General features: G+C 40.6%; 1 protein-coding gene across 3 annotated transcripts in view; it reads right to left on the bottom strand.

The window, feature by feature from the left end:
- Positions 1 to 24749, bottom strand: part of gab2 (GRB2-associated binding protein 2) — a 42015-nt gene that overhangs the window by 16283 nt on the left and 983 nt on the right. Inside the window, exons 1-2 of one of the 3 annotated variants that reach the window (XM_076976872.1) lie at positions 10261 to 10414; positions 2601 to 2901 (exon numbers count right to left, since the gene is read on the bottom strand). In XM_076976872.1, coding sequence (XP_076832987.1) covers positions 2601 to 2901; positions 10261 to 10377 — 418 coding nt within the window. In that variant the 5' untranslated portion in view covers positions 10378 to 10414. Of the gene's footprint in view, positions 1 to 2600; positions 2902 to 10260; positions 10415 to 24749 lie in introns of those variants that run through there. The other 2 variants (XM_076976874.1, XM_076976873.1) reach the window with 2 other exon arrangements.

Genomic DNA, 24749 nt, shown 5'->3' with positions numbered 1-24749 from the left:
AGTCCCCCAGTGATGTGGAACTGGGCAGGTTACAAGTTCTCACATTTTTGTGGTATTATGTCATTGCTGGAGCAATACCAAACTCTGAGAGAACTGCACAGTGGGAGCTGTTGCAGCTATTGCCATTCTCAGATGTTTGCTTATGCATATGTCCAGACAGCAGAATATTCTGTTTTCTTGATTAAGCTTACTTAAGAGACATAACATTATAATAACAACTCACTTATGTTCACATTTGAAATAAATGTGAATATAAACACACACAAGAAACACGTCATTTGACAGACTGGTTCCAGCCACGAGGAACACGAGAGGAAGATCTCACTAAACAGTCCTGGAAAATTAACCCTAACCCTAAACCTAAACCCTAATCCTAAACCTAGCCTAACCCTAACTTCACTGCCTCATTGTTCTGATATATCACTGTGTGGCTTAGCATTAGTATTTTAAACGATTGTACCTTGCTGTAAAGTTACAGCTGCCATTACAATATCTGCTAACAAACACAGCTACACAAACCATGTGACACAATGAAGCAATATAATGACAACTTTCAACTGTGTTTTTGTGTGTTCGAAACATGGATTTGCTATATACTACACATGTTTAATACTAATTAAGTATATACTTTAATATACTACACATATTTGTTTATATACATAAACAATTTAATATGCTACACATTTGTTTATATACATATACTGTACATAATTATGGAAAATCAACAAAAACAAAAAGTGATGTATATCCTTTGACTTAAAATATAAATTTTTATTTATAGCCTGTTTTTTATGGGTTTACTTTGCACCTCTCTTGAATTTCAGTAGCATAAATCCTTTGCCCTCATCTAACCAAGAAAATACCCTGTACTGACATAAGAATGACCCCTAAAGTCTTGACAACCACTTCATTTTTGTTGTAAGCCTGATATAGAAATGTGTAGTCACCAAGATTCATTCCATGCATATCCGAGACAGCAGTTAGAACTGTCTCCCATATAAACACAGACCACATAGAAACATTGCTCCTATATAAGCACTGCTCCCATATAAACACTGTTGTTATATAAACATTGCTCCCATATAGACACTGCTCCCATATAAACACTGTTGTTATATAAACATTGCTCCCATATAGACACTGCTCCCATATAGACACTGTTGTTATATAAACATTGCTCCCATATAGACACTGCTCTTATATAAACACTGTTCCTATATAAACACTGTTCCTATATAAACACTCCTCCAATATAAAACACTGCTCTTATATAAACACTGTTCCTATATATACACACTGCTCTTATATAAACACTGTTCCTATATATACACTGCTCTTATACGTATAAACACTGTTCTCATAAACAATGCTTATATAAACACTGCTCCCATATAAACACTACCATTGTGTCGGCCACCATGACCAGCAATCAATCCTTTTCTTCAATCCTTAACAAAACAAAAGAAAGTAGAAAATCAATAACCCATTTGGTTGTTCAGCACAACTCAAATAACAGGGTTGAGAGTCATGGCAGGGCCATAAACTAGAGGATCATGTTGCTTTCCAGTTCACTCAATCTGACTATTTCATCAGTTCTGGGAACATTAGCATGAGTGTAGGAAGAGCTGAATATTTCACACTGTGTCCTCACTAACAATATTGAAATGTGATGTTACTGGGAAAAGGGTGTAGTTTTCAGCAGTCACGTTTTTGGAAAGCAACTTAAAAAATAAAAAAATAAAAACCTGCTTCTTTCCAGCAACCCTGGTGAAAAATATTAGCACGGAATAGGGTTTTCTCAAATCAGTTCATAAAGGGTTTAACGCAAGTCACAAGTCAAATTACAGTTACCCCCCATTATATACATTATATATTACACACACACACGCACACGCACACACACAATAATTTTTCTGGATTCATGCACATTGCTGTACTTAGTGGCTCAAATCTTCAGACCACGTTTGAAAATGTTGCTGCTGTCTGTCTGCAGATCAGGAGAACAGTAATTCACAGCTGTGGACACCAGTCATTGTATACAAAAATGGGCAAAATGGTGTGGGTCAGGTTAGTGTAACTGGATCAGGGTTACTGTAACTGGATCATGGTTAGGGTTACTTGATCAGGGTGGTGCAGACACTGAGGATAAAAATGTACTTTAGATTTAGACTTAAAATGTTAATAAAGTGCAAAGTTCATTAAACCAGCAATAGGTCATGGTTGGTCTCTGTAATTCACTATTTAAGTTGATATCCAATACCATATAAATATTTAAGTTGATATCTGAAACCATAGATATATCTGATATAAATATTTAAGTTGATATTGGATACCATATAAATATTTGATATGCAATACCATTTAAACGTTTAAGTTGATATCAGATACCATATAAATATTTAAGTTGATATCTGATACCATATAAATATTTAAGTTTGTATCAGATAACAGAAATATTTAAGTTGATATTGGACACCACATATACGTTTAAGCTCATATTAGATACTATACAAATATTTTTGCAAATATTTTTACATAGCTGTAATACTGGGCCAACTTTTTTAAGGACCCAGGAGTCTCCCATGGTGAATCTTCCCTACCGTGGCTGTCCTCAGACTGGTTGAACCCGCACAGCTGGCAGATGGAACGGACCCAACGGTTCATGTCTTCTTCTGTCTCTGCTACCAGATAGAAGGTTCTTTCAGCGGTTTTGATATCGAAAACAAAGTTGTCCTGGAACTCCTTGCGTTTGAAGGTGAGGCCTGCGTCCACCTGCTCGCAGCAGTGCAGGTCAATGATGCGGATGGGCTTTTTGGCATGGTCGCTCTTGTAGTACTCCAGAACATCTGGGTCTCCACTCATACGTCCACTGCGCAGGATAAACCAGCGCTTCTTCCAGGCCTGAGGAGTACACCAACCACAGATTACTGGACAATAACAACATTACACTGGATTAACCCCAGATCAACCCCAGATCAACCCCAGATCAACCCCAGACTTCCACAACCTGTAGTTGAGAGTGCTTGATCAGTGAAGTCACAAAACATTAAAAAAGTAAAAACATACACTGGAAGTATCTATAAATACATAAAATATATAATTGTAAATGACATATAAATGCCTAAAAATAATAGGTTGCATTACATTATGGGGTGTTTTGGTCAATATCGTATCACCACTTAAGCTCAAACTTACATTTATAAGCAGTCATGATTTATATTGGAATATCACCACGAAAACCCCCTAAATAGACACACTATTCAAAACTAAAATCAAAAACCAAACCAGTATCTAAATAATTTCAAGGTTTATATTTTTTGGGCAATCAGATTTTTTACTTTTAAAGGGGAAAAACTAAAAAATAATGTGGACTATGGGTGATTTTAATTTAAAAATAGTACAAACTGAACCTTCAGCTTGGGTGTATATTGAACTGATAGAAACGTAGATAAGGTTCTAAGGAAAGCATGTATGAATATGTGTGTTACACAGCATGGGTTTTATCGGAGACAGGTGCTACGCCCCCATAGTATTTCCTGTTATAACTGAGTAGGTAAATACACACACACACACACACACACACACACACACACACACACACACATACACACACATACACACACACACACACACACACACACACACACACACACACCCGACCACACGTACATACACACACGCCATGACAACTGCATCCCTGGCAAACACAGCTGCAGGGCTGTTGTTAAACCAGCAGGTAATAAATAACATTATGTTCCATATAATATTAAATAAAGTTGTTCCATATAATAAGTAAAATTATGTTGCATATAATAATAAATGAGATTATGTTTTGTGTAATAATAAATGAGGTTATGTTTTGTGCAATAACATATTTAATGCAGTAAATATTCCGATTTACAGATGGGGTGGAATGGGGCGTGGCACTGTAAGGTGGGGGGGTGGGGTGTTAACCCAGCTTCATATAACAGTCCCACAGCTTACAAACATACATTCATAAAAGCTACATATTTAAGACCACAAGCAAGCACCCTGTTAGTACTGTTGGAAGCACAAAAGATCCTAGTTAGACAATATCTTCATAGACTGAAATATCTGAATGTTCAACATGCTTAGAAATTGGAGATTGTGTCTGACACACAGAGGGTGGGATGTTTTCTGCTGTGTAAGGAAAGAGAAACAGACAGCCAGATGATGAATAGACAATCTGGCCTACCGCCAGCAATCCACTTCAGTCCTCGCCCTCTCTCCCCCACTCTTTCCATCCCCCTCTCTCTCTCTCCCCATCTTTCCCTCCCCCTCTCTCCTTCTCTCCCTTCACCACTTCTCGCCCACCAACACTCTTGCTGACACAGGAACCAGCAGGTCTCCATCAACACACACACACACACACACACACACACACACATACGCCTCCGCTACCAAACCAGGGAACCAAGGACACTGTTTCCACAAAGCCCTCCCCCTCTTCCTCCCCCTCTTCCTCTTCCTCTTCCTCTATTTAGACCCACTGTCCAACAGGAAGCGGAAAAATGTGTCCTGCAGCACATCCTGTATTTTCTCACGCTTGATGTCGAAGTCCTTTTCTGTTTTCACATCATTCTTCTAGCCATTATATCGTCATTGTCAATGATTTAGAACAACGATGGCTTAACTTGTCCTAAAATTAGTGTAATTAGTCAAATCTAAAAACCGTATGTGAATTTCCTACATCTGGTGACATTCATGTGATAGATACTCAGTATTGATTTTAGAAAGCGTGTTTCTAGTAGGTTAGTCAGTGAAATGCACACACACTAAAACAACACTCTCACACTCACCGCCCATATTAACAGCCACACCCCATATAAATCACGACGCCCCCAATTAACCGCCACTCCCCCCATTAACCACCAGACCCCCAATTTAACCACCACACTCTTCTATTAACCACCTGACCCTGTGTAGCTCAGTGCAGGGAGGTCACTGTAACCTGGACTGTTCATACAGGACTAAGCACTGTAGTCGCCACACCTCGGGAATCATAAAATCCTCCCACATTATACAGTGAAATGCACACAGACACACCAAGATATTTATACTGTTTCTTACTGGCAACACTGCAATTTAGGACTATTGTACCAGGGAGGCGCACTGGCATTTGTAGCTTACTTAATTTTTAGGGTAGCCCTAACTAACCCTAACTCCCAACCCCTAACCCGTAACCCTAATGCCAAATTCTAACCCCTAACCCTAATCCCTAATCCTATCAGAGTGTGCCCATGCTGCTGATACACATGAAGACTTCTAAGCAGCTGATCACTGCAGTCCAAACACTTCATTGATCTGCCTGGCACAGCACTAGAGGTCATAGAGAGTAATTAAACACTGAGACAATCGTGTTTAATCTATATGTGAATTATTACAGTACATGAGCTAATTTATAGTTAGAGACAGTAGTTAAATTAATTATCTGGAGAAAGTTGGTCAAGAAGCATTTGTTATCCATGATAAATCATTGTTTGTGTTTTTGGGGTCAGTAATATTGATTTCTTAGAAACCCTTTCTTGTACATCTCCTGCTAATGTCCACTAATCCACCTCCCTAAACTGCCACTCCCACTCTAAACCACCACTTTACCACACTGTACCTCAACACCAACTCAACACCACTCTACACACTGCCCTAAACCACCACTTTACCACACTGTATCTCAACACCAACTCAACACCACTCTACACACTGCCCTAAACCACCACTTTACCACACTGTACCTCAACACCACCTCAACACCACTCTACACACTGCTCTAAACACCATTATAAACACGATTCTAAACACCATTCTCAACACCTTTTTAAATACCTCTCTAAGCACCACCCTCAACACCGTTGTAAACACTGTTATAAACACCACAATAAAGCAGCAAACACACTCTGTTGTGCCACTCCCACTCTTTTTTTTACTCCCAGCCTGTTCTCAATTCTGTTCTCACATGAATTTCCATAATAAGTGATGGATAATTGCTCTGATTGCTGGCAAGAAGGAGGGATGTTAAGAACACTGACCCGACAATCATTCATCAGATGGCAAAGATATGAAGAGCTGGATGGGTAATAATAACTGAAGGAAACAGTTTATTACACTCTGAGGAGGAAGGTCTCTCAGGAAGGTATTTGCCAAAAATAAAAACAAAATGTTACATTCATTCTGAACCCTCTGTAGGTTTGACGCGCTGGTGGTGCAGACATATTTCACTATCTGTAGCAGTGAGGATGCTTCTGACCTTGGCTGCATTATGACAATGATGAAACACTGTTCTTCAGACACTGCATTGAATGTGACACCTGGGTTTCTGATATAGTGTTGGGCCTTAACTGACAGGAATGCAAGTTGCTACATTAGTGCCTTCACGACCAAAATGGTGAAAATAAACTTCACCCATTCAGCACTTGATATCAGGGCAATGGAACCCTAGGGGTCAGTGGCTAAAACATATACACCTGGGTGTTTGTGTGTGTGTGTGTGTGTGTGTGTGTGTTTGTGTTTCTGTGTGTGGGTCTGTGCGCCTGTGCGCCTAAAACAACACTCTCAAGCTCACCGCCCATATTAACAGCCACACCCCATATAAATCACGACGCCCCCAATTAACTGCCACTCCCCCCATTAACCACCACACCCCCAATTTAACCACCACACTCTTCTATTAACCACCTGACCCTGTGTAGCTCAGTGCAGGGAGGTCACTGTAACCTGGACTGTTCATACAGGACTAAGCACTGTAGTCACCACACCTTGGAAATCATAAAATCCTCACACATTATACATGGTTCAGAAACAAAGAAAGAAAGCCTTCCTCTGCTTGAACCCTAAACCCTAACCCCTAAAACCCTAACCCTAACACCTAACTCTACCCTAACCCTAAACCCTAACCACAGCAGTTTCACTCAGCATCTAACTTCGATCTTTGACCTTTAAAACACATGAAAGCCAAGATTTATGTGTGGATCTTCACCTGCAGTTTGCTGCTCTATGTACACCTCGGTCTTCTGGTTTCTGTGTCTGGAGCAAATAATAGACAACAAGCTAATCCTCCTCTCATATCCACCAGTGTCAACCAGAGAAGACAAACAGAGGTCTGAAACGAAGCTCCGAGCACTCCAAGACTTCCCACGCATGTCCTTGGGCTAATCTATCTGTCCATGGGAGCTGGCAGGCAGCAGAGAAACTCGATGAGGACGTTTGACAGGGTAGTGAGGCCCAGAGCCCCAGTGAAATGTACTCCAGTAAAAGGGAACATTCTTTGGTCTCTCGTGTGAGGCTATTGGTGTTACAAAAAGCTAAAATTGAAAGATTTAAGCTAAAATAGCTCAGCTAAAATAGTCATATTCATTAATAAAAGCTAACAGAGATCGATTAGCAATATTCAGTGAAATCTTACCACAGCACTTAACTAACAATCACTGTTTTGACCAATTACTCATTTCCACTGATACAAGTTAGCAGGTGTGCAAAACTGGTATAGCTTGGGCTATATATAAAACTGATATCTAAATAAATATCTATATAAAACTGGTATAGTTTGGGGGTATGTATGTATACACACACACACACACACACACACACACACACACACACACACACACACACACACACACACACACACACACACACACACACACACACACACACACACACACACACACACACACACACACACACGTCACTTTATGAGGTACACCTTGCTAGGACCGGGTTGGACCCCGTTGATAGCATCATGCAGCTGTTGCAGATTTGTCAGATTTTGAATCTCCACCACATCCCAAAGTGCAAATGTGCCAAATTTTTGTCAATTGTGAATTTTTCACCGCAATCGAAATTTGTCCTCTGCTTTTAACCCATCTGTGCAGTTAGAACACACACACACACTAGTGATTACTAGGGGGCTGTGGATCACACGTGCCCAGTGCGGTGGGCAGCCCTAGCCCGGCGAGCAGTTGGGTTTTTTTGGGGCAATTTTGCTCTAAACACACAATCCAGAATCCAGGTAACTAACACATTAACATCTCATTAACTAACTCATTTTAAGTGTGTGTGTCATTATTGAAGTGTGTGTGTCAAAGCAGTTAAAGATCTGAAATACACACACCATGCTGGGAAAAACACATACACATTAAATTCAAAGAGACTTAACACTGTAATAGACTACACAGTGGTGTATTATTAATATTATTCATATTGTCTGACTTGCCAGTTTTCTGGGCCTGCAGGTGTGACCCAGATCTGATCATCCATCATCAGTGCCTCGCCTCACTAAACCTCTTACAACAGTGAATACAGCAGTTTTCAGTAATGTTCCAGTGATTTAAGTCCAATCAGAAGAGAAGAGAGTGAAATCTTCAGCATGGGGGATAAACAAATGATGCTCAGTGGTGAGAAGTGAGGAGACTGTACCTAGTGCAGTGGTTCTGAGCCAGGTACAGTGGTTCTGAGCCAGGTGCAGTGGTTCTGAGCCAGGTACAGTGGTTCTGAGCCAGGTGCAGTGGTTCTGAGCCAGGTGCAGTGGTTCTGAGCCAGGTGCAGTGGTTCTGAGCCAGGTACAGTGGTTCTGAGCCAGGTGCAGTGGTTCTGAGCCAGGTGCAGTGGTTCTGAGCCAGGTACAGTGGTTCTGAACCAGGTGCAGTGGTTTTGAACCAGGTGCAGTGGTTCTGAAACTTTGGGCCACCATGAGTCAAGGGTGCATGGATGATGGTTTTCAAAATAAAAAGCACACAAATATCAGCTGTATATCAGCAGTGTGGTGACTGTTCAATCACTACACTGTATTACAACAGTGTGGTGACTGTTCAATCACTACACTGTATTACAACAGTGTGATGACTGTTCAATCACTACACTGTATTACAGCAATCTTTGACTGTTCTCCAATTATGGTGCAAAGCGTCTCCATATGCAGTGTTGGCTCATCAATGAAGACCGCCACATTTCTGCTCATTATTGAGCTTACAGACTTTTTTTTGTACAGTTTTGTTTGCACTAAGAACCACTGTCAAATATACTGGAAATTGTAGATCCTGGAATAGTAGAGTGTTAGCTAGCACACTGCAGTAGTAACTTAGAGTGCTAGCTAGTATATTGCAGTAGTAACAAAGAAGAGTGCTAGCTAGCATACTGCAGTAGCAAATGACAGCAGAGGTAATCAGAACATTTCTGAACTTGCTTGGACGGCCAGACCTGCGCATGGTCGCAGCTGTTTGAATGTCCTCCACTTGTGAAGGTCCACTTGTTTTCGGGATGATGGAATGGCTGATGTCAGATTCTTTTGAGATCTTTTTAAATCCCTTACCACACTCATAAGAAGCCACAATCATTTTTCAGGGCTTCAGCTCTTTGGATCTCACCATAGTGCCCACTCTCACTTCAACAGGGACACACCAGATTAGTTTTCTGAGGTTTAAATAGGGCAAGCCTCATTCAAAATGCTGGGTAATGATTATCATGTGCTCCTTATGTGATACACCTGTGTGTGATCTTAACTACTATAAGAGGGGCAACATGTGGGTGTCCTAATTTATTCCTCACCAGAAACTGCATTCTTTCTAAATTACATTTTAGGATTTTAGGCCTTTGTTAATTTTTAATTGTTTACTTGTTTACTTATATTACTTGGATCCTGTGGTATTAACAGTGATATTACATATCTACATGTCAAAAATGTAAAAATATATAATGTGCAAGCTTTTAGACTGTGTGTGTGTGCCACATGTGTAGGCTAATATTCTAACCCTACAATGTATATCATGCCAAAATGATTAAACATTAAAGGGGAATAAAAGTTAAAAGGTTTAAAAGACCAGAGATCAGAAATCTGCATGTAGTCACCATCACACTCATAAGTGCAAAACATCTCCGGTGTGAAAAGTACCAACTCCAGTTGAGCAGACGCATTGTGAACATGCATCCACACCAGATTTACACTTAGACTTACTTTATTATTTTATGTTATTGTTTAATTATCATTATTATTTATATTTAGAATACAAGAAGAATAAAATTATAGTGAAAGGACGTAGGCACAGACTCTTACACTCTGGATGCTTTAACTGTCCAGTACAATGTCTGCCCATAAGGCCTGGGGTCACACACACAACATCAACTACTGTCTACAAACATGCTGAACTGACGTCAGGTGTGTTCTCTAGGTGTGTATCTGGTGTGTAGCCGCTGTTAATGCTGAGAAGAGTTTACAGAAAAACAACAAGAAAAAATAACTTCACTCACCATAAATAAGGACATGACGGTTACATGGCAGTTAACAGCCTTCAACAGAAATGAAGAATCACAGCGATGTAGGCGGTCAGCAATATCAACAAGACGTATGTCGGTACGTTTCTGCATATTAGATGAACATGGAAAGCAGACGTGCCTCGTCTCAAAGGGCACAGTCTGTGTGCGTCCGAGAACACTGCAGCTAATCTTAAGTTCAAGAAAGGGATGCGCATGAACACACACACACACACACACACACACACACACACACACACACACAGCTGAGTAAACATAACTGCAAGCTGAGGTTAAGCTGGGTGTTCATTTATCTACCTGCTCTGTTCTATAACAAAACGAGCTGCGGTATAACACCGGGTGAGGGTGAGAGCATTGTGGGTAAAGGCCTACTGAACCAAACAACAGACCACAGCCCAGCCCGCTACATGCCGACATACTGTTTGGAGCAAGATTGCTTCCATTGTCTCTCTTTGTCTATCTAGAGAGAGAAAAATGAGAAAATGTGTTTGTCTACACCAACATAAAACTAAATTCTGCATGGTTAAATGTATTATTAATGTTTGTTATAATTTATGGTCAGACTACTCCTTTAATGCCACTTTGCTGATACAACTCGAGCTGCCCATAGTAGTTACAGTACAAGACTGATAATATTTTTACTGTTTAGTGTCAAAGAACATGTTCAGCAAAACAAATATGCACTTCCAAGGAAACTACAGTTACTAAAAAACACTTAGAAATCCTACAGCTGGCTTTCTGATGAACCCAACAGAAGCCCATGTTAAGTTCTTAATCTGAATGTGAACAGATGTACATAAGAGTTGAGATGAGATAAAGAAGTAAAACAAAGTATTTTAAATACTTAAAAAAATTAAATATAATACCGAGTTATTCTCTCTTTTTTTTAAAGCCTTTTTCATTTTAATTCCAATAAATGCTTTTGTTACATGAAAGGGTTGTATAGGTCTGTGATTAATTTTAGTGCAGACCAGTTGAACTCATTGATAAGAGATGCAGGAATGCTATTCCTACAGCAGACGAAGATTACGGATATTCTATCATTTACATTGACAGCATTTAGCTGACACTTTTATCTGAAGCAACTTATAATTATGACTCAATTTGCGCAATTGAGGGTTAAGTGCCTTGCTCAGGTGCCCAGCAGCCGCATATTATTATATAATATTATATTATATTACTTTCAATGCATGGAGTACCTCCACAAGTACCCATACTTGTGTTCAGGTGTATTTATGATCATATTTATCGTAACATATCTGAAAACTAAGATGCATACAATGTTTGTTGTCTCTCACTATCTTGACATTACTCTCCCTGTCCCTGTGTGAGGACACACACACACACACACACACACACACACACACACGGCTGGACAGACCTGTTCCACAGATGATGTCCTGTGCTGGTCTCTACACATAGAGCAGGTGTCATCCATCTATATTTCTATAGGTGACATGTCATCAGGGGTTAAAATAAAGAGTCCCAGTATGTGTGGTTAGGGTTATGGTTTGTGATACAGTTGGCAGAAATTTCGCATGGAGTCCAGACAGATGTGTGTTTGTGTGGCCAAGCCCTTTTCAGTTATGCTTCATGAAACACAAAACATGCGCGCACACGCACAGACACAGGCACACACAGACATGGACACAGGCACACACAGACATGGACACAGGCACACACAGACATGGACACAGGCGCACACACACAGACATGGACACAGGCACACACACACAGACATGGACACAGGCACACACAGACATGGACACAGGCGCACACAGACATGGACACAGGCGCACACAGACATGGACACAGGCGCACACAGACATGGACACAGGCACAGATACAGGCACACGCACAAACGCATGCACATGCACGGACACAGACAAAGGCAAACACACAAACACATGCAGACACAGGCACACTCATAGGCACAGGCACACGCAGACACAGGCTCACGCACAGATACACACACAGGCACAGGCAAACGCACAGACACAGGCGCACACGGATACAGGCACACACACGGATACACACACGCACAGGCACAGACACACGCAGACACAGGCACACACACACAGGCAGATACACACACAGATACAGGCACATGCACGGATACACACACAGGCACAGGCAAACGCACAGACACAGGCGCACAGGTTGTCAAGTTGGGCTGATATTTTCTAGTGTTAAAGCTCTTATGTCATTTTTTTCTGCAGACTTGAACTGATCCAGAGCCTGTAGCTAGTGATGGTGTTCCACTCCACACAGGCGAGGAAATAAACAGAACAGCACAGGGAATATAGCAGAGACTTGGATGCAATCAAATGTATATCCACTGAAATGATCTTGGATCCTGCACGCTCAACTGGCTTTACATGGCAATACAACCCAGGGCTTTTACAAGCAAGCCCGTCAATCATAGAGCGCAATGACAGAACAAAAGCAAGAACAGGACAAATGCAGACGCATGGGCCGGGTGCCTGATCCTCTCATGGGGATGCGGCCTTTGGAGCCACACTGTCGGACTGGGGAGAGCAGGGCCGGCCCTTTACAGGCCCCGAGCAGCCGCGTAATTCGAGTATGCTCTGGGCCGGCTCTGGGGAGAGACGATAAAGCATGAGAGGTTCCTATGAGCTGGAAGAGAGAAACAGACGGAGAGATGGATTAAATGTACCAGGTCAGAGATCCTGATCAGCAGGGGTGGGAATCGTTTACTATCTCACGATTCGATTCAATTCCGATCTTGGGGGCCACAATTCAATTCAAAAATCGATTTTCGATTCAAAACTATTTTCGATTCAAAAAACGATTTGATTTATAAAAATGTCTGCTTCAGTCTATAAAATCTGCATGATCTACTACACTCTGCTTTGCAAGACAGAACGACAAATACAGAAAATTAAGTGTCTCACATTTAATTAACAAAAATTAAATGCTTTGATAAAATAAAATGGTTTTTGTTGTTACCAAAATTCTTGAGCAAAACCAAGACAAAAAAAAAAAAAAAAAAAAAAAAGAAGGGGAGGGGGAGTAAGGTAAAAGGATAAGAGAACATGGAGGTTGCTTTAGTTAGTCAATCTTACATATCCTCAGCCGGAAGCCGTTGCAAGGATTTGAAGAATGTTATGAAAGGCGACCAGCACCTATAAAAATTTTCTGTTGAGCCTCTAAGACTAAATTTAATTTTTTCCAGGTGTAGAAAGAACATGACATCTTTAAGCCAAAGTGAATAGGATGGAGAGAAACAGGACTTCCAGCTAATGAGAATTCGCCTTTTTGCAAGCAGTAGTGTGAATGCTATACTGTCCAACTCTCGAGAACTCCATGTTGTTTTGTCCGTGGCAACACTGAAGATTGCTAGTTGAGGGCCCAGATTCAATTGTTTTTTAAACACTGTAGAGAGAGATGAGCGCACAAAGTCCCAATATTTCTCCAGTTTGCGGCATGACCAAAACATATGATAAAGTGTTGCTTCCTCTCCTCCACACCGAGGGCAGTTAGATTCCGTTTCTGGATAAATTTGGGCTAATCTAGCATTGCACATATACCCTCTGTGTACTACCTTTAACTGCATTAGGTTCAGTCTTGGACAGTCTCCGTTTTGCCTTTATTTTTGGGAAGGGTTTTATTTTGCTGCAGCGTTTTTTGCCAGTTACTTCTGCTGGTGTCCTTGGTTTCGTTTTCGCGTTGCATTTATCCGCGCTGTTTTTTAGTTACTGTTGTTGTTTTGTTTCTTCCTCCCGTCTCAATACCGTTGAGTGTTATTTTTCACGCGTTGTATTTTCCGCATTGGTTTTTTGTTTCTATTTACTCCGTGCCCTCACGATTTTGGTTTCTATTCTCTTGCGTGTTGAGTCTTCCGTGTTGTTTTGTTTGTTCGTTCTGGGTCGCTGTGCGCGTTTCCCTCTCGCTAATACATTTGACGAATGTCAAACGTCTTGCTCTTGCGAGCAGGCACTTGGGTCCGTCCTTCTCTATATTATTTCTCACCCTCCTCTATATTAACGCTCCCGTGCTCACCGCGTTACACAAGCCTTGCACACGAGCTACATTGTGTCCAGTTCGGTCTTCCCCGGCATTCGGTAAAAACCAAAATGAACCCATATTTTTGCCTTAAATGAAGACCGGACAGGTTGAATATCTCTTTCCCCCATGTGTTTTGAACCTTTTTCGCGCATGAGTGTGTCCCAGAACAAGCTGCGTAAAGTCTCGCGTAATTTTTTAATTATGCAACGCGAGACTTCACCACGACATTTAAAATAGATTCTGAATCGTAGTAAATGAGAATCGATTTTTGATATATGAATCGATTTTTTGGCACACCTGTACTGATCAGACCATCATTCTCTGGAATGCAATGGCAAACAATCAGACTGAGAGAGCAGTCCAGTCAGACTGATAGAGCAGTCCAGTCAGACAGAGAGAGCAGTCCAGTCAGACAGAGAGAGCAGTCCAGTCAGACAGAGAGAGCAGTCCAGTCAGAGAGAGGAGTCCAGTCAGACAGAGAGAGCAGTCCAATCAGACTGAGAGCAGTCCAGTCAGACTGATAGAGCAGTCCAGTCAGACTGATAGAGCAGTCCAGTCAGACTGATAGAGCAGTCCAGTCAGACTGAGAGAGCAGTCCAGTCAGACTGAGAGAGCAGTCTAATCCGACCTCTTCTGCAGGCTCTTGTACCGTAAAGAAGCAGTAGTATGAATGGGTTCTTGCATTCATTCAAAAAGCTGCTCATGCTAGCCCGATGATCCATAGCGAGGCATTCTGGGTAATCAGACGTCTTTGTGCTGCTTCCTGTGCTCCCTGCCGTCTGTACTACCAAGTGTTTTGGTTCTGTATCATTGAGGAGTTGGGAGGGAAAGTCAGATGATCCGCATTTATACATGCGAGCAGTTTGATGGAGGGAAGACAGAACCACACCTGTCTGTCCATGAGATGTCCATCTGTCTGAATGATTCTCTGCTTATGTGTCTTGCTTTCTTTTACTTATACACAAAAAGTCCATACGTGCATGCAGTACATATAAAAAGTGTGATTACAGAGTGAAAGCTTATGGTAAAACAGTAACTTGTTAAATGTTTTCATGTCGTTTCCACACCAGAGTCAAAGCCAATCTGAAACTCCTGAGCAACGATCTGTAGGCAAGGGGGGTAGGGCACGTTCAGTAAGCCCTGCACATCTGTACGCTGCTCCAGATTAAATCTGTCCAACCTGCTGCACCTTCAGGATAAATCCACACATCTGGAGCAGCCTCAGACAGGTGGACAGATGGCAAACTGTCTTCAAACCAGTCTGACCAGGCCACTCAGAACACTCTAATTCCCAAATACTCAAGTGCAGTTTTAAGTCATTATATGTGCCATCAGAAAAGTTTAAAAACAGTTTTCTAATTAACTGCCTCTTAAACTGAATATTATAGCTTAATTTCACAGCTAAATTCATTCCACTGGATTTAGGTCAACATAAAAACTAAAATCATTATAGTTTGAGAATTATTCAGGACGTTTGTCACGTCAGTCAGAAGGAAGCTGGTTACATTATATACATTTAAATGCAAATAATTTTCTAGAATGTTCATACCCTTTAAAAGTGATCTGATATAATATCCACCTATGATAAGTGAGCACAAAATGTTTAGGACACAAGGCTCAGGACGGGGCAGAACAAGCTTACATCCCTAATCTTGGTGAAACAGCACCGAGCACCTTTAATCAAGTAATGTCCCCCTGATTTAACAATCTGTCTACCATATGGCCCTAGTGAACTATCACACATACAACATACACTCATGCACTCTTGTACACACCCTCTACACATACATGAACACACACGCAAACATTCTCACACACACCTGCTACACATACACTGACACAAACACACACACACACCTAGTACACATACATCAACACACATTCACACACTCTCACACACCTATGGGCTTGTCCAATAACATGTATGACATCACCTGTAATAAAGGCCTCAGCTGTCAAAACAGGCAGGCAAATCTCACCCCTGTCAGCCTCAGCACAGAGATTCAAACCAAGGTATCTGGTCTCTAAACTACGATGTGCCCCATGGTTTCTGGAGAAATAATATTGGATGGCATTTAATAACCTGTTTTTTTAACAAATGAATCAACGTATTCTGAATTTAAAAGCTTTGCCAATATATATATTTTAAAGACTACAAAATGCTTCAATTCAGAACACTAAATTTCATAAATACAGGATTGGGAAGGAGACATTAAGGTAATTTATCCAGAAGTTTCACTGTGACTATTTCAAAGTAACTTGGCTCCCATTGGATTATTCTTATACCACCCACAGAACTCTATGAACCCACAGAACCTGTTGGCATCAAGTGTTGTTATTTTATTTGTGTGTTCTTAGTTTGTTATGTGCTTCTTTTATAAGATTTATAACAAAAGCAAAATGAAGTTGATTCATGATGTGTAATTAGTTTAGTTATTTAACTTGATTCATGACATGTTATTCATTTGGTTATTAGTTGATTCATGATATTATGATTTGTGGTGTTATTAGTTTAGTTCTTAGTTGATTCATGGTTATTAATGTGTTATTAATTTGAGGTTCTTTTGCGTGTGTGTTATTAGTTTGCTGTTCTTTAGCGTGTGTGTTATTAGTTTGCTGTTCTTTAGCGTGTGTGTTATTAGTTTGCTGTTCTTTTGCGTGTGTGTTATTAGTTTGCTGTTCTTTAGCGTGTGTGTTATTAGTTTGTTGTTCTTTAGCGTGTGTGTTATTAGTTTGCTGTTCTTTAGCGTGTGTGTTATTAGTTTGCTGTTCTTTTGCGTGTGTGTTATTAGTTTGCTGTTCTTTTGCGTGTGTGTTATTAGTTTGTTGTTCTTTAGCGTGTGTGTTATTAGTTTGCTGTTCTTTTGCGTGTGTGTTATTAGTTTGCTGTTCACTTCTGTGTGTTATTAGTTTGCTGTTCACTTCTGTGTGTTATTAGTTTGCTGTTCACTTCTGTGTGTTATTAGTTTGCTGTTCTTTTGTGTGTGTTATTCGTTTGCTGTTCTTTTGCGTGTGTTATTAGTTTGCTGTTCTTTTGCGTGTGTGTTATTAGTTTGCTGTTCTTTTGCGTGTGTTATTAGTTTGCTGTTCTTTTGCGTGTGTGTTATTCGTTTGCTGTTCTTTTGCGTGTGTGTTATTCGTTTGCTGTTCTTTTGCGTGTGTGTTATTCGTTTGCTGTTCTTTTGCGTGTGTGTTATTCGTTTGCTGTTCTTTTGTGTGTGTTATTAGTTTGCTGTTCTTTAGCGTGTGTGTTATTAGTTTGCTGTTCTTTTGTGTGTGTTATTAGTTTGCTGTTCTTTTGTGTGTGTTATTAGTTTGCTGTTCTTTTGCGTGTGTTATTCGTTTGCTGTTCTTTTGCGTGTGTGTTATTCGTTTGCTGTTCTTTTGCGTGTGTTATTCGTTTGCTGTTCTTTTGTGTGTTATTAGTTTGCTGTTCTTTTGCGTGTGTGTTATTAGTTTGCTGTTCTTTTGCGTGTGTTATTAGTTTGCTGTTCTTTAGCGTGTGTATTATTAGTTTGCTGTTCTTTAGCGTGTGTGTTATTAGTTTGCTGTTCTTTTACGTGTGTGCTATTAGTTTGCTGTTCTTTTGTGTGTGTGTTATTAGTTTGCTGTTCTTTAGCGTGTGTGTTATTAGTTTGTTGTTCTTTAGCGTGTGTGTTATTAGTTTGCTGTTCTTTTGTGTGTGTGTTATTAGTTTGCTGTTCTTTTGTGTGTGTGTTATTAGTTTGTTGTTCTTTAGCGTGTGTGTTATTAGTTTGCTGTTCTTTTGTGTGTGTGTTATTAGTTTGCTGTTCTTTAGCGTGTGTGTTATTAGTTTGTTGTTCTTTAGCGTGTGTGTTATTGGTTTGCTGTTCTTTAGCGTGTGTGTTATTAGTTTGCTGTTCTTTTGTGTGTGTGTTATTAGTTTGTTGTTCTTTAGCGTGTGTGTTATTAGTTTGCTGTTCTTTTGCGTGTGTTATTAGTTTGCTGTTCACTTCTGTGTGTTATTAGTTTGCTGTTCACTTCTGTGTGTTATTAGTTTGCTGTTCTTTTGTGTGTGTTATTAGTTTGCTTTTATTTTGCGTGTGTTATTCGTTTGCTGTTCTTTTGCGTGTGTGTTATTAGTTTGCTGTTCTTTTGCGTGTGTGTTATTAGTTTGCTGTTCTTTTGCGTGTGTTATTAGTTTGCTGTTCTTTTGCGTGTTATTAGTTTGCTGTTCTTTTGCGTGTGTTATTCGTTTGCTGTTCTTTTGCGTGTGTGTTATTCGTTTGCTGTTCTTTTGCGTGTGTGTTATTCGTTTGCTGTTCTTTTGCGTGTGTGTTATTCGTTTGCTGTTCTTTTGTGTGTGTTATTAGTTTGCTGTTCTTTAGCGTGTGTGTTATTAGTTTGCTGTTCTTTAGCGTGTGTGTTATTAGTTTGCTGTTCTTTTGTGTGTGTTATTAGTTTGCTGTTCTTTTGCGTGTGTTATTAGTTTGCTGTTCTTTTGCGTGTGTTATTCGTTTGCTGTTCTTTTGCGTGTGTGTTATTCGTTTGCTGTTCTTTTGTGTGTTATTAGTTTGCTGTTCTTTTGCGTGTGTTATTAGTTTGCTGTTCTTTTGCGTGTGTTATTAGTTTGCTGTTCTTTTGCGTGTGTTATTCGTTTGCTGTTCTTTTGCGTGTGTGTTATTCGTTTGCTGTTCTTTTGTGTGTTATTAGTTTGCTGTTCTTTTGTGTGTTATTAGTTTGCTGTTCTTTTGCGTGTGTTATTAGTTTGCTGTTCTTTAGCGTGTGTTATTAGTTTGCTGTTCTTTAGCGTGTGCTATTAGTTTGCTGTTCTTTAGCGTGTGCTATTAGTTTGCTGTTCTTTAGCGTGTGTGTTATTAGTTTGCTGTTCTTTTGCGTGTGTTATTAGTTTGCTGTTCTTTAGCGTGTGTGTTATTAGTTTGCTGTTCTTTTGCGTGTGTGTTATTAGTTTGCTGTTCTTTTACGTGTGTGCTATTAGTTTGCTGTTCTTTAGCGTGTGTTATTAGTTTGCTGTTCTTTAGCGTGTGTTATTAGTTTGCTGTTCTTTAGCGTGTGCTATTAGTTTGCTGTCCTTTAGCGTGTGCTATTAGTTTGCTGTTCTTTAGCGTGTGTGTTATTAGTTTGCTGTTCTTTTGCGTGTGTTATTAGTTTGCTGTTCTTTAGCGTGTGTGTTATTAGTTTGCTGTTCTTTTGCGTGTGTGTTATTAGTTTGCTGTTCTTTTGCATGTGTGTTATTAGTTTGCTGTTCTTTTGCGTGTGTGTTATTCGTTTGCTGTTCTTTTGCGTGTGTGTTATTCATTTGCTGTTCTTTTGTGTGTTATTAGTTTGCTGTTCTTTTGCGTGTGTGTTATTAGTTTGCTGTTCTTTTGCGTGTGTGTTATTAGTTTGCTGTTCTTTAGCGTGTGTATTATTAGTTTGCTGTTCTTTAGCGTGTGTGTTAATTAGTTTGCTGTTCTTTTACGTGTGTGCTATTAGTTTGCTGTTCTTTAGCGTGTGTTATTAGTTTGCTGTTCTTTAGCGTGTGTTATTAGTTTGCTGTTCTTTAGCGTGTGCTATTAGTTTGCTGTTCTTTAGCGTGTGCTATTAGTTTGCTGTTCTTTAGCATGTGTGTTATTAGTTTGCTGTTCTTTTGCGTGTGTTATTAGTTTGCTGTTCTTTAGCGTGTGCTATTAGTTTGCTGTTCTTTAGCGTGTGTGTTATTAGTTTGCTGTTCTTTTGCGTGTGTGTTATTTGTTGTCATCTCTGTAGGTGGGAGGACGACGTCTCCCCTTCTGAGCTTCCACTCCAGTTTCCTTCCTCTTGTTCTCAGGGAGGTTTTGCTTGTTACTGTCACCTTGGTTTGCTCATTAGGGGCCAGGATCTAATATTTTCTCTCAGTATATGATTTATGTAGAGTTGCCCATGTGCCATGTGATGTATAATACTGACATCACTGTATAATAGTGACATCACTGTATAATACTGACATCACTGTATAATACTGCACATTCCTGCATAATCTCTGAAATATCTGTGAAAAATATTTTCCATGTCCAAAATTTTAAAAGGAATAATTAATTCAATGTTTTTTCTGAATAACTAACAAAGCATCAAAGTGCTGACCATTTTGCTGTCTAATATGCCGCTGAAACAATGGGTTCTGCAAAGTCATCTCAGGTTGTCATAAACTCAGTAGTGTCAAAATATAGGCTACCTGTATCTTCTTCACACAATTACATTTGTTTTATGATATTTATAGCAGCCCATTAATTTGTTCCAAATGCATTATTTTTATAATGGAACCCCTAGAATAAGTCAGCATACATGTGGGTTCAATTAATGCCACTTAGTTGTAAAGCTGTATCAAAAATAGGCTCTAAACCAAAGTCACAGCTTAATACAATACTGTTTTATATGCTACCTATAAATTATAAATGTTCACAATTCTGCTACAACCAGGTGGCCAGACACATTGGTCCAGACACTGAATGCAAGTGTTTGTCCTCACGGTCAGACCTGAATGACGGGAGTGTAAAACACAAGCTCACATCATGAGTGTGGAACACATCAGACACTGCGTTCAATACAGGGAGAAGCGGCACGAAGGCAAGCATCCTAACCCAAGTGCATGGACCGTGACCTTGACCCTAACCCAAGCTCACTGAGGAACCTGCACGTGTTCACTTGTTTCCCGCCCTCGGCACAGCTTAGTTTCCTGTATGTACCATCCACAGGAAGTCTGGAGCCTGCTACCACTCAGTGTGGCTTACACGGGTCCGCAGCCAGAGCACGCTGAGGGACAGGCTACACGCTAAATAAAGATCAAACATGTCTGCTGTCACATCCTGACAGAGGAGAGGCCAGGGGTCGGAGGCCCATTTGAGGAAGTTTGTTTCCTTCTAGCCTAATAAATAAAGCAAAACACACACTTAACAAACGTGTAAGGGGATAAACAGCAGAATACCCAGAGTGCCCAGCTTGCGTTTTGAGTTATTAACGCTACAGTTCTTCATTTGACCACATATCCTAATTGCCACCCCCAACAACCCCTCCATTAGCCCTACATGTTGGAGTGGGTATGTTTAGAAAGGCGAGTAAAACAAGATGCACTGAATTCACTAAAGGATGATGGACTGAATTCACCTTCCCTGATATGATCAGTCTGGAATGCGGTGATGGATTACGCAAACCAACATGTTTGTGAAGTGATGTCAGAGGGAACAGCCAGGAGAATGGGTGGTAGCAGCTAACATCAGTGCTGCTGGAATCTCAGGTTACACACCGACTTGGTGGGTTATTACAGAAATACATTGGGATGTCTCTTAAAGCCTCATCAGAAATAGCTTAAGAGTGAATCAGTTTTCAGTGCTCAAAACTGCCGTTTTAAAGCATTTTCAGTAATCTAATGGTTTATGATGAATTTGTCACTGGCGGTGAAAGGAGTATTGATTCTTGTAAAGGGACAGCAATGTTAGGGTAAGGACAGGACGTTAGGGTAAGGACAGGACGTTAGGGTAAGGACAGGAAGCTGTCCCTGAATTCACTGCTGCTCACCACGAGTGTGACAGTTTCACACAACAACCTTCTGAGTGAAAAAAGAAAGATTCTGATTTAGCATTACCGACCAGTACAGGACAGCCATGTTCATCAACCATATTAGGATTAACCACCAGAAACAGATGTCTGATGACTGATTATGTAAACAGATGTCTGATGATCAAATTAGCTGCGTTTCCATCCTGTACTTGTTACATTAGATGAAGCATCTGCACATAAATTTATTGTTTAAGTGAAAGTACAAGGACTTCAACTCAGTTTTAGACTAAAATAAAGACACACACTGGAGCTGTAGCATCATGTATACCTTTAGTGAGAGTGTGTCCTGGTCTTTCTAATAAAGTATATAACAGGTGCTGCTGGTCACAGACATAAGAGAAATGACTCCAGACCTGTCACTACAAAACCACAGGGGTCAGAGAGTGAACTTCTTCTAGGACAGAGGTAGAGATACTGCAAGACTACTCTGTTCTCCTGTCTCCACAGATCACTGAGCAGTGTACCAAGAACAGTACCGGGAACAGTACCAGGAACAGTACTGGGGCAGGGGCGTGGTAGTGGGGGGGAAAGTGGACCTGACTACCCAGTAGAGTAGGGAAGGGTAGGGCCCGAGTAGGGAAAGGGGTTCATTTTGCTCATGTGCCTTGTTTACTAGCATTTATAGGGGCCCACTGACATTGAGAGTGCACAGGGCCCAGAATTTGCTGCTACGCCCCTGTACAGGGGTACAATCTTTATCAAATTATCAATCCAAAACAATAGATATACACAAGGAAGCCACACATAACTAGTGTCCTTAGTGCACACAGTCCTCCTCTATCCAGCAAATAACCTTACATTTATATTTTAATTGGAGTGATTTTCTGAGTTGCATTAACTGTTAATTAATTACATTTACTGTTTTTTGTGTTAATCCATTATGTTAGCAGTACTGTGCAACATGCATCAATAGTATGGTGAATATAAAAACACTCCACTGTTAATCTAAATAACACACACGACTACATTATTCAGCTGCTACAGGGCACTAACCGACAATGGTGTTTGTGCAGAATATTTGCATGTCATCTGCATGGAGTGACAGCAGTTCAGGTGAGACCGTCTGTGACGTGTTTATGTCACACTGAACACACACAGAAGGCTTGCTTTACACTTGATGTAGAACGCGACATGTTTTCAAGCGGAGTTACAAAACCAAACAGAACTTCATAACCGACAACAGCACAAAGGCTGGAGCAAACGAGAGAAATAGTTGGAGACGATCAGGTCAGGCATGCAAGGCTCTTCCTTCTGCTCAGTGTAAATAATAAAGAGACAAATGATAACAGCCATGCTGAAAGGAAGCCTCAAAATCTCCTACTAAAACCCTTTGACGTGCTAAAGAAGTTATCAACATGCTAAAGAGGCTAACAACATGTTAAAGAGGCAAACGACAAGTCTGAACAAATCAAACAAACAACGCTGATTAAGCCAGTGACGTTACTGTTTATGCATTCTAGCCTGAAAGCTTTTTTTAAAAAAAATAACAAATCCTATAACTGCCATGTTAAATGACACTGGATGTGAAAGAGGACAATACTACTGAATCTATCTAATGAATTTTATATGTAAACACTGAAATACTGACAACCAATAATACACAATTTATAAAATTAATTCAGTTACCAAATTATTTCAACAATGTGGGGGCTATTTTAGCTGTTAATACCTTAAAGCTGGGAAATGAAAACCCCAGTGCTTAAACTCTCCGTTTTAGTTCCTCAGCATGGTCAGATGACAGTAATCCTGTTTGCTAAATGGTCTTCATTGTCTACTTCTAGTTGTTTAGCTCATTTAAGTGGATGTAACTGTGAGATTGGACAATAGTCTTCTTCTTCCTGTCAGGTTCTGGGTTGGGCAGCACATGTCCCCATGGCCCTCTGTCTTCTCTTTTCTGCAAATGCACTGGACGATTGTCATGTTAGTTTCTACAACTATGTTCAACCACCATTGCTTAGCATGTTGTGCAGCTGAGAAATCAGGGCTAACACCATTTACCTCAGATTACCTCACACAGCACAGGCTTACCGTGACCCCAACCACTACTATACGGGTTAATATTACCCCTCCTCACACAGCACAGGCTTACCGTGACCCCAACCACTACTATACGGGTTAATATTACCCCTCCTCACACAGCACAGGCTTACCGTGACCCCAACCACTACTATACGGGTTAATATTACACCTCCTCACACAGCACAGGCTTACCGTGACCCCAACCACTACTATACGGGTTAATATTACCCCTCCTCACACAGCACAGGCTTACCGTGACCCCAACCACTACTATACGGGTTAATATTACCCCTCCTCACACAGCACAGGCTTACCGTGACCCCAACCACTACTATACGGGTTAATATTACCCCTCCTCACACAGCACAGGCTTACCGTGACCCCAACCACTACTATACGGGTTAATATTACCCCTCCTCACACAGCACAGGCTTACCGTGACCCCAACCACTACTATACGGGTTAATATTACCCCTCTTCACAACAGCGAGGGTTAACCTCAACCCTCCTTAATGCATGTAGGCTTTACATTTTGACATGATCAGTTCTTGGGTAATCACATATACAACAGAGCAGCTTTATAAGGAAGACAATGAGGAAGTGACCAAGTCTGTGATCTAACCCTAACCCTAGGACGTAATCTAACCCTAACCCTAGTATGTGTGAATTTGAATACAAGAGACATGCAAACAAAAAAAAAGGGAGGGGGGGGGGGGTGTGACATCATGGCAAAGTTAGGTCGGAGGACAGGGAGATTCTGTAATGCAACACTGTAGATAAACACGAACAGCTGTATTTATAAGGTTGGGCTGCAAGCCTTCGCTGCTTTTGTATAAACCCATTATCTTGTCTGGCAAACC

This window comes from Brachyhypopomus gauderio, chromosome 16 (genome assembly GCF_052324685.1).
Source record: "Brachyhypopomus gauderio isolate BG-103 chromosome 16, BGAUD_0.2, whole genome shotgun sequence".
Taxonomy (NCBI): domain Eukaryota; kingdom Metazoa; phylum Chordata; class Actinopteri; order Gymnotiformes; family Hypopomidae; genus Brachyhypopomus; species Brachyhypopomus gauderio.
This window is presented reverse-complemented; position numbering and strand designations above follow the sequence as displayed.